This window comes from Humulus lupulus, chromosome 8 (assembly GCF_963169125.1).
Source record: "Humulus lupulus chromosome 8, drHumLupu1.1, whole genome shotgun sequence".
NCBI classification, from domain to species: Eukaryota; Viridiplantae; Streptophyta; class Magnoliopsida; order Rosales; family Cannabaceae; genus Humulus; species Humulus lupulus.
The window spans coordinates 114,119,899-114,131,211 of NC_084800.1; the positions used below are offsets into that span (position 1 = coordinate 114,119,899).

Genomic DNA, 11,313 nt, shown 5'->3' on the forward strand with positions numbered 1-11,313 from the left:
TTTCTGATTGCCAGTTGAGAACTTCTTCGGCTGGAGATAATTTTTTGAGAGACCCATCCAAGTTCCTAGTTGTGGGGTTTTGAACCTTTGGTTGGTGAGAAACTGTACGTTGATCATCTTGCCTATCAAATTTTTTGAGAGGAGGAAAATCTTACTTATAATCAGTAGTAGTCACCATACATACTTGTGGAATTTTTCGGAACTTATTTTGAGCAGGAAAGGCTTCTCCATGATGTCGCATCCATTTTGCTGCTTTTTTGTAGCATGGCAAAATGTTCTGTTGAGGAGCTGGAAGTGGAGGCTCTTGGGAGCTTGTTGGAGGAAGCTCAATGTCCCATCCGGTTGGTTTTGGAGTATAGTCAGGTAAGTCTTTGGGACCAGAATATTTGACAATATAGTCAAACTTTCTAGAAGGTTGACCTAACAACCCTATTCCTTTTTCCCCTTTATCTTGCTATTGCTTAAGCCATTTTCCTGAGCTAGGACGTTGTTTTAGGAGGTCTTCTTCTGTCTGTTAGGTAGCTTTTGCAGTCGCAAACATCCCAATACTTATGGTCATCAAAAGATTCAAAAGCATAAATAAGGCTGCCTTAAGAATCAAATGATTGGATTTCCACATTAGTTGGTGTGATTACTGGGTGGTAAAGCAACCAGGAGTCTTTGTTTGAGTTATGTCAAAACTATTTCGACAAAGCCATCTTCTTTCTTGTGATAAGATGGTTTATTAAGATTCTGGACAACTTTTTGAGGTTGGTGGAGCATCTCATAGTTTGTTATCCATGACCTGTGCAAAATCTTCATAAGATCATCTGTAGAGATTTGCCTTGGAATGTGAGTGCATATTGGAACTTGGCTAGAGTCTACCGAGACTAGTAATGCTTCTTCAGCTATTGGCAAAGAAAGATCCTGAGCGTAATCTTGGAGTTTGTATGACATCTGGTAGTGAAGAGTAACTCCAATGGAAGTAAGATCTTGGTCAATTCCAGCCTATTGGACTTCAACTTTGAAAGCATCAGTCAAGCGATTGTTTTTTAGAGACATATTAAAGTTAGGGAACAGTGTAGTTATTACTGTTCCTGCATTTAATGTAGTCTCTATGGTTGCAATGCTTGCATGTTGGTATTTTCGCATTCAGGTGTCTAGCAAACCCATTTGACAGCCAATCAAAAGGTCATTTCTGTCATGAAGGGAAATAGCTAAGCGTATGGTACCAAAATGAATATGGGTGAATCCTTGAGTAATCTACTGGGAAATAAATTCAGGAGAGATTTGTAAAGTAACAAATTGGACCTCAGGAGTAGGTCTCAATTGACACGCACTAAATTTAGAAGCTTGGATATATTCTTTTGGGGCTTTGTAGGAAGGTTTGAAAAGAGCTTTAATGGACTAGGTAAAATGAGTAATGGATTTTGGGAAAATCTGGTATAGGTTAATCAGAGGAAGGTTGTTATTAGTAATCCTACTTTCTTCGGGAACATATGATAGTTCATAAAGAAAATCAAGTTTGTTGGCTATGGACTTTCGGAAAGATGGAGAAGGATTAAGTGACGAGTGAGATATTATAGAAGCACTAGAGCTTGTAGAACTTGTAGATGATGTTTCGTTTGCCATGATCAGAAGTAGAGATTCATCGGTAGGATAGGATGAAGTATGACTCTGCACGACTTACACTCCAAACTAAAATATACAGGGAAGAAAGATTTATATAGGCTTCTAAAATATCTTCCCTTGTTCCAAATTAGTACCAATATTGTAAATTACTTTATAATGTTGCTATTGTAGATATTCTCATTTGATTGTAATATATATATATATATATATAGGAGAATTCTCCTATAGAGACTTCACTTTAAGCCCTACCAGTAGGGCTCTCAGTGTTTACAACCCGTGAACAGTTTTCAGCACAATTTTTTTTATGACCGTGTATATTGTAGCTATTTAGAGCATCCTGCAAAATTTAAGAAAATTCTGAATAGTTTACAGTACCGAAAACTATGTTCAAACATGTTGTTGCACGTGTGACTAATTTTTTTTATGCGATTGGAAAACAACATGTTTGAACCTAGTTTTCGGTACTGTAAATTATTCGCAATTTTATGAAAATTTGCAAGATACTCTAAATAGCTACAATATACACGGTCATAAAAAAAAGCCGCGCCGAAAACTGTTCACGGGTCGAGAAATACTGAGAGCCCTACCGGTAGGGCTTAGAGCATCTTGCAAATTTTCATGTTGTTGCACGCGTGACTAATTTTTTTTATACGCGTGGAAAACAACATGTTTTAACCTAAATTTCGGTACTGTAAATTATTCAAAATTTTCTGAAAATTTGCAAGATGCTCTAAATAGTTATAATATACACGGTCATAAAAAAAGTCGCGCCGAAAACTGTTCACGGGTCGAGAAATACTGAGAGCCCTACCAGTAGGGCTTAAAGTGAAGCCCCTATAAAAAAATTCTCATATATATATCATTCGGATAAGTTTTAAATTTTGCTTATAACTAAAAATATAATATAAATAAAATTATAACTTATTTTTTTTTATGTTTGGATAATTATTATATATAAAAAAATTAATAAAAAATTATTTTTAAAATATTTCAATTTTAATAAAAAATAATTATGAGTAAATTAAGAATTATAAAAATTATTTCTAAAAAAAAAATCTTCTAAATTAATTATTTTTTTTATCCAATCACCTCATAAAAAATTTTTAATTCTAAAAGCTAAAAAAAAATAACTTATAAAAATTCAGTCAAAATGGGTATTATTGACTTTAGAAAAATGATTTATATTTTTTTGTATCCTGTATTTTTTTTCATTACTTATTTGGACCCTGTGTTTTGATAGATTATTTTTTGGACCCTATATTTTGTAAAATGGTTAAAAGAGAACCCTAAATTCAATTTTGATGAAGAAAAAATTGAATATAACAACACAGTTTTTAAGCAGAATGATTTTATTTTTATTCTGAATTATTAGTTTAGTAAATTATTTGTGATTTTAGTTGAGAAAACATTGACCAAAATCATATTTAGGGTTTTATTTAAACTATTTCACAAAATATAAGATTCAAAAAGTAATTTAACAAAGTACAAACATGTAATATGAAAAAATGGAGGCTGAAAAAAAGAATAAACCCTGCTAAAAAAGACGGGCGCGAAATATTCCACATCGTGCGTGCGCAGCTGAAGCTTCTGGAACGAAAGAAGAATTTATCCCTATTCTATTCCATTCCATTCCACTTCAGTCTCAGTATCCTTAATCTTCATCCCAAAACGCAAAACCCTCACTTTTCCAAATCTGAATATCTCCATTTTGCACATATGTCGATCATTCCCAACTTCTTCGGGCGCCGATCAAACGTTTTCGAACCTTTTTCTCCAGTTGGATGGGATCCATTTGAGGGCTTCCCTAACTGGCCTATCCCTTTCCCTTTGCACCAGGGCTCGAGCATCGCATCTAGCTTTCCTTTTGAAACGGCGTCGTTGCCACACTTCCAGATCGACTGGAAGGAGACGCCAGCGGCACATGTGTTTAAGGCCAACGTCCCTGGACTGAGGAAAGAGGAGCTCAAAGTGGAGGTTGACGAAGGCAGAGTCCTTCAGATCAGCGGAGAGAGGAAGCGCAAGCAGGAGGAGAGGACCAACACGTGGCACCGCGTGGAGTGCAGCAACGACATGTTCTCCAGGAGCATCCGGTTGCCGGAGGACGCTAAGGTTGATCAGGTCACGGCGGCTATTGAGAACGGGGTGCTCACCGTGACCGTGCCCAGACAAGTTAGTGTCCGGTCAATTGAGATTTCCGATTAGAGTATACCTAAATTCTGTTTATGGGGTTTGAATCAGTCCGGTGTGTTAATAATTTTGCATAATAGTGACTCTGTTTCTTGTTATTGGGCTTGTTGTGGTTATGTAAGATATGTGCTTTCTATTTCTAAAGTACCAATTGGAATGTATATAATCAAAACCTTGTTACTTAAACTAATCGGATGGGTGTGATATAATTATATATATGTGGAATCTGTTACTAATCAAATTTGTGATTGTTATTTTGTATTGAAATAGATAACACAAGAAGTTGGTATTTTTTTATTGGAACAACAGTCTTATAATCCGAAGAATCATTAATAGCTTGATTGGTTCATTATTGGAAAATTATAATTTTAAAAATTGTGATTCTAAAATGAAAATATGAAATTTGTGACTCAAAACATGTTTCCAAAAATATGATTGATTTATTTTTTATAAATTATTTTTTAATTTTAAAATACTGAATTTGTGATTGGTAGAAAATTTAAAAATATAATAATATCAGAATATGTGATCGGTTTGGTTAAATCTCAAAACTATATATCAAACTAAATTTTAAAATTAGGACATCCATTAATTATATATATATTAAGTTACATTTTTTAAAATTTTATAAACAAGATGTTAGAACTTAGCAACACAATCAACTAGAAGTCCTAGTGCAAATACCATTATATCATATAACAAACTCAATAAAATTAAGGGTAAATACACATTTGGTACACTGTGTTTTATCGAAATACATACTTGGTACTTTATGTTTTCAATAATCATTCATATTTGGTACCCTGAACTTAAATTTTATCAATATGACAAAATTGTCTTCAATTATATGAGTTTCAAATTCAAATTTAACTACTTAATTGCATATAATTTATGACAGTTTAATCAAATTGATAAAATTTTGTTATTCAAATTTGAGTATGCTGTACCAAATATGTACAATTTCAGATTATAAGGTACCAGATGAGCATTATTGAAAATACAAGATACCAAATCTGTATTTCGATAAAACACAGGTACCAAATTATTATATTCCATAAAATTAATATAAAACACCCGACATCAAAATCACATATTAATATATTACAAATTACAAAACTAGTAAAATTTGTATACAAATAATCCTTATAAATGTTTACAAGTAAAAATTAAATACAATAAAACAAGTATATAATTAAAGCTAGATTGTCTCTGCATTTTTTTTCAAGATGTCTTTCATCCCTTATAGCTTTACATTGACTTTAGCTTGCCCACTACCAGCAACAACACTAGACATCCTGTAATATTACAAGTTTAATAAACCAAGTAAATAAATTTCATAGTTCACAACATTCACAAATCTATTGGGAAGAAAGACAAGTTTAGCATGTTGAAGAAAACACAATGTAAATATTATAATGAATCTTCATCATTCAAAATTTTAAGTCACGGTCTACTATTTGACTATGATTAGAGTTGTGCTCTATATCCTAGAGTTTTTGAGATTCTTCTAATTCAACAAAAACAAAAACACAAGTTTCAAAATGTGACAACAGGACTTGCTACTTTCCTCCTCTGCAGGTGTTGCAAGTGTCAAGTCATTCAATCCAACAACTACATAGATAACTTATTTTCATTGAAATTGTGGTGAAAAGAAAAAGGATTACATCTCAAATAAATGCACCTGCAATAAACTAACTTCACTTGCCTGCAACTCTCGTATTTTCTTCTAGTGGTATTAAAATCAACTATGCACACAACAACACACAAATGTATATATTTATGTATACAAACACATTACAACAGATGAAATATAATTATGAAAGCATGCATAACACAACAGGAAAAAAAATCTCAATTTTGTTTCCTACGCATATATATATAATAGTTTAAATCAAAATGGTTAATGATACCAAATGCTATCTTAGAAATTGGAAGTTGGAAGTGGAGGAATGAATTGTGTAGAATTAATGCTTGACAGAGTATCACTTACCTCCACTCCAGTTCTTTCACGTATAACAACTAACACAATGAGAGTTGAGAGTAGACCATTTTGATCAACCCTTATGCACCTTACTCCATTGGCTGTTGCCATCTTAGTTATTTTTTTTTATTTTATTTTTTGGTAACCGAGGGTATCAGGGGCCCCACCCCCACTAACCCCTCGAGGCCCTGGCGCTTTCAACCGGAGACTACCCCAGTGGCCCCAAGAAGGTTTGTATTCGCTAGTGGGGAATCGAACCTGGGATGGGTAAGATCCTCAAGTTCGCCCTTACCACTTGTGCCACCCCTTGGGGTTGTTGCCATCTTAGTTATGATTTGTTAATGGAAAAAATTAAATAAAATTTTAGATTTTATTACATCACACAAGAGATACCAGCAATGATAACTAATATTAATAATAAAACACACCCACACCATCTCTTAGTCAAGCATATAATTCTACAAAAGCAAAACTAGAAATCATAATTTCATGTTATATCACAAATGCAGGGTATATGTTTATTTAAAAATGTTTCCCTTTTTTCATAAGTTTATAACATAGACATTGAGATACTTATTCTTATCAAGCAATACTAAATTATTGGACATATTTATTAATCTAGTGTACTAAATTCTCATTTCTTACAAAGAGTCCACCCATCCATTTTTTTTACGGTGATATAAATAACATCATTTATGTGGAGAAAGGAAAAAATCAACTAAATTTTAATCATTTCGATTGCATTTAGAAACATCTTGAACTTGAACATAATTACCTGAATAGCATCATCTGAGTAATACCGGCCATCACCAAATACAACAAAAGTGATAGAACAAAAGTGACCTATTCAAAGAGCATAAATCAATTGACATTTAAAATTGATAGAACAAAAGTGAAATTTGTTTTGTCTTCTATATTTAATTTAGAAAACAACTTCAACTGCATAATGGATAAGACCTTCTGAAAGATAAATAATTGTGCTTCTATTATGTGTATCCATAATACCTCAACTACTAGGTCCATTTTGATGTCAATAAAATACAAACTTTGTCATTTGTTGGTATCGATGTAAAAGTTTCACAATGCATACAAAAGCTACTAAAAACACCTAAAACCAAAGAACAAAATCTGCAAGCAAAAGTGCACTTATAACAATCTGTAGAACAAAAACACATAAATAAAATGACCAAAGAAGTTCATTAAAATTCTACCAAGTTGATTAGATATACAACACAATAATATAAGTTGTAACACTAGCCAATTAAAGGGGAGTTAAACAGAGGGCAAAAATTCACAATGTTACAACACACTTTTATGTAGTATTACCCAAAATAATGTCTCTCCATCCAACATGAAAGCACCAACAGTTGTTACACTATTAGGTTAATCAATTTATTTTTTGAAACTTGAAATGAGAAAAAAAATCTACTGCCCAGAGGTATCCACACTTTTGTTGTTAAAACAAGTTAGTTAATAGAAATAATGGAATGAAAATTAAAGTCAATGTCCATCAATAAACAACGGTGTGGAAAAAAATCAAGGGCAAGATGTACCTGCATCAAGAAGATTTTTGGGAAGAACAAGAGTACAACAAAGATGAAGAACCATGAGGTGGAGGGGTCTTCATTGGCGTGGCTTGTGGCGGAGGCAGTGAAGAAGGAAGTTGGGCGGCAGTCATGGCTGAAAAAGAGAGAAGACGAGAGAGAGAAGAGAGTTATCGGGGGAGATGAGAGAAAAATACATTATTATTATTTGGATTTTACAAGCATAAGATTTGGGTTAGGAATTAGGAATTTGAGAAAACATTCTTTTGGCGTTTTTAATTTTGCAAGCACAAATTAGAATTTGGAATTGAATTTTGTTTTAAAAAATAATCAACCAATCAAGAATTACTTTGGGTTCCACATTATTTGAGTTTTGCAAAATATAAAATCAAATCTGAAATGGATACCAATCAAACCCTAAGATTCAATGCAATGCTATGCAATTTGTCATTTGAAAACCATCTTTTTCGTCAATGCCAAATTAATTTCAATGGATATTGCTAACTTTTCATTATTCCACGGTGGAATAAATACCAATTTTGGATAATTATATCCCTGAATCATAAAGTTCTTGCAGAGCAGTCAATTACATTATTGTTGGGCCCAAAATGTTCGGCCCGAAAACACTTGCCTCATTTATCAAATATTCAAAACGGAGCATTTAGACAAAGGGATGTTCCAAAGGCAGAAGCTGCAGGTCAGAGGCAATCCGCGCCTCTGACCTCTGAGCGAGACATCTTAAAAGTTGGTATTTTTGGAGGGAAATTTAGTTATTCTCCTTCCTCATTTTCAGGGTCCACTTGAACCAACTAACTGTTTTGTATATTTCATCCTATAAATATGAGATTCTGAGGAGGAAAAAGGGATCGAACTTTGAACTGACTTAAGCATCGGAGTGTCTTTCTTGCAGGAAATCCCGACGAGTCAAAGGCATATTTCATCACCGGAGAAGAAGCAAGTCGCCAAACATTGTCGAGTCTTTACCTCCATAAATAGAAAGACAAATTGTTGCCCCAACAATTGGCGCCGTCTGTGGGAACGATAAACGTTTCGGCCTTAGCCACGTCGTCGAACCAAGAAATCAAGATCCATTGCAAACTCAGAAGTCATGCCACCCAAAGGCAACGGAGTTTCGGGCCCAGTCGCACAAAACGTCCCTCCGGCGGACATGAGCGACCAGATCGAAAGAATGTGTCGTCTACTAGAAGCAAGCCAGCAGCGGTCCGACGAGGCAATCAAGACATTAACCGAAGCCCAAGCCAGGCTCGAAGCAGAGATTGCTGAGCTTCGCAGGTGCGCTGACACAACTCGCAACACCCAAGCCCACGAGAATCTTGATTCCGACAGATCTGACGTTCTAGTCGATCGTGTCAATTCCCCACCTCACAACATGAACCCAGGTAACGGGCAATCCCAAGCCATCCCCCCATCCTCTGGGACCGACGGGCGACAAGCCCCAACCTCTGGCGTGCATGGGCGGGCCGAAGCAGAACCCACTGGACCCGCTCAGCCAACAACCGACGTTCGGCCTCAACGCACCATACCTCAAGTCGCACACGATTCTCCCTCTGAAGGTTGTGTTCCCTCGATCTGTTTCTTGGACAGTTGGAAACAAGACATGATGAGGGAAATGATGCAGAAGTTCTCAGATGGGCGATCCGCCTACGCCACCGAACATTTGGATCTTGTATCAAGAACCACTGAAAAATCGCCTTTCTTGGAATGGATTCTGAATGAGCCAAAACCTCGGGACTTCGTCATCCCTTCCCTGCCTGCATTCAACGGAAATGGAGATCCATTAAACCACCTATTTCAATTTCAACAGAAGATGGCGTTAGAAGCTAATAACGAAGCCATACAATGCAAAGTCTTTTCCACGACTTTCTCCGGGCCGGCTCTATTATGGTTCCGACAATTAAAGGCTGGATCACTCAACAACTTTAGTGATCTCCGACGATCCTTCTTACAGCAGTACAACGCGAACCGAGAGGCTCCCAGAACAATGGCCGATCTCTATCGAATTGAACAAGGGGAGAATGAACATCCAAAGGCATACTTACAGCGTTTCATTGACCTCGTGCATCAAATCCACGACGTCGACCCACTCACCGCAGCAAATCTCTTCGTCAAAAGCTTGCAGGTGGGGTCACTCTTGCATGAGAATCTCACTATGACACCACCATATGACATGGCAGACGTGCAGACCCGAGCCGAGGGCGTCTTCAGGGTATTAGAATTTCGAGAGCGCGCACAGAAGAAGACTGCACTCATCACTGCTCCCCCAGCGAATAATCCTCCACCACCTGCCAGGGATGACAAGAGGAAGCGGAACCAAACAGATCATACGAAGGAAGGCAAAAGGCCTAGACAAGATCGTCAGCCATCGCGGTACCCATCCTTCGAATACACCGTCCCGCAAGAAGTCATTTATGAAGAGAATAAAGATAGGCCTATCTGGCGAGAGCCCTACAAAATTAACACTCCATCTGACAGAAGGGATAAAAGCAGATACTGTCTCTTCCACAAAGATCACGGTCATACGATCGCTGAATGCCACAATCTGAACAATCAGATCCAAGCCCTCATGAGGAGTGGGCGGCTTACCCAATACATCAAGGAGACAGACAGACCAGGTGCCTCGCGGCAGAACACAGCTTCTGCCCCCACTCCGCAGGCGTCAAACCCCGTATACACAGCCTCTGACAGCACCCTGGAGCCTCTTAAACAAGTCCCTATGATCCACGGGATCGTAGAACCCACCGATAATCAAGACCATGCAATTAAAATCCATAAGAGGATGGAAGAACGAGTGAAGCGGTACAAATCGTTAGGCCACGTGGTCAATCTCGTCACTTCAGAAGAAAGAAGCTACATAGCCTCTGCTATCACCTTCACTAACGAAGACCTGAAGGGCGTCCACCTGCCTCATGACGATCCACTCGTCATTTCCTTACAAGTTGACCACTGCCAGCTGGGCAGAGTTCTGATCGATGGGGGCAGTGGGGTCGACATCCTCTTCTGGGAAGCCTTCCAGAAAATGGGACTGGAGGAGAGTCAGATCCGACCCTCCACCATGCCCGTTTTGGGTTTCAATAGCCAGAGAGTCTATCCAAAGGGCGCCGTTCGGTTAACTGTGGTAGCTGCAGAACGCACCTTGCTAGTAGACTTCCTTATTATAGACTCCGCCACGAGCTACAACGCCATCATGGGGAGAGGTTGGATCCACCGGATGCGGGGGGTAGTCTCCACTCTGCATCAGGTGATGCGGTGCCAATCACTCAATGGCCGATACACCGTCGATATCAAAGGCTGCTAGAAGCAGGCCAAAAAGTGCTTCCTTACCTTAAAAGAAATAAGTAGCTCTGCCTCCGCCTCCCATGAGGACTCTCCTGACAAATAGCAATTACAGCAGTACCTACCAGCGTGCCTAAAAGGAATCAATCTAGCAGAAGACCAAGAAAAACCCCAAGTTACACTAGATACCTTAGAACAAGTAGTTCTGGATGACGCTGACCCTTCAAAAACGGTCCTGGTCAGTACCAAGCTCTCACAAGATGAGAGGCAGACCCTCGTACGATTTCTCCAAACCAGAATGAGAACTTTTGCCTGTACGCCACACGACATACCCGGAATAGACCCTTCTGTTATGAGCCACAGCTTGAATATCTCCAACTACTTCCCACCCGTCAAGCAGAAGCAGAGGAGATTCGCTCCAGAGGTCAATCAAGTCATACAAGAGGAAGTCCAACGGCTCCTGAGCACGGGGGCAATCGAAGAATGTTTATACCCCAGTTGGCTTGCCAACCCCGTTGTGGTCCCAAAGAAGAATGGGAAAAAGAGAGTATGCATAGACTACACAAATCTAAACAAAGCCTGTCCCAAAGATAGCTACCCTCTACCAAAGATCGATCAGATGATAGACGCCACGGCAGGATATGAAAGGATGAGCTTCCTCAACGCCTACTCTGGCTACAATCAAATCCCCATGAA

The 11,313-nt window shown here is 37.9% G+C and overlaps 2 protein-coding genes and 1 long non-coding RNA gene across 3 annotated transcripts; 2 read left to right on the forward strand and 1 right to left on the reverse strand.

Annotated features, from left to right (window-relative positions):
- Window positions 1-3,153: 3,153 nt before the first annotated feature.
- On the forward strand, window positions 3,154-4,016 carry LOC133798339 (17.8 kDa class I heat shock protein-like). Its single transcript, XM_062236575.1, has one exon. The coding sequence runs from the start codon at window positions 3,328-3,330 to the stop codon at window positions 3,811-3,813; it is 486 nt and encodes a 161-aa protein (XP_062092559.1). The 5' UTR covers window positions 3,154-3,327; the 3' UTR covers window positions 3,814-4,016.
- Window positions 4,017-4,878: 862 nt separating this feature from the next.
- Window positions 4,879-5,893, reverse strand: LOC133794021 (uncharacterized). Its single transcript, XR_009875085.1, has 2 exons — window positions 5,789-5,893; window positions 4,879-5,093 (listed from the first exon to the last, which is right to left on the reverse strand). It is a non-coding gene; the product is annotated as an uncharacterized LOC133794021 (long non-coding RNA).
- Window positions 5,894-8,431: 2,538 nt separating this feature from the next.
- On the forward strand, window positions 8,432-10,639 carry LOC133795962 (uncharacterized). Its single transcript, XM_062233445.1, has one exon. The coding sequence runs from the start codon at window positions 8,432-8,434 to the stop codon at window positions 10,637-10,639; it is 2,208 nt and encodes a 735-aa protein (XP_062089429.1).
- The last annotated feature ends 674 nt before the right edge of the window (window positions 10,640-11,313 follow it).

Excerpts from the sequence above, each read along its gene's own strand:
- LOC133798339 (XM_062236575.1), top strand. The coding sequence starts at position 3,328 with ATGTCGATCATTCCCAACTTCTTCGGGCGCCGATCAAACGTTTTCGAA.
- LOC133795962 (XM_062233445.1), top strand. The coding sequence starts at position 8,432 with ATGCCACCCAAAGGCAACGGAGTTTCGGGCCCAGTCGCACAAAACGTC.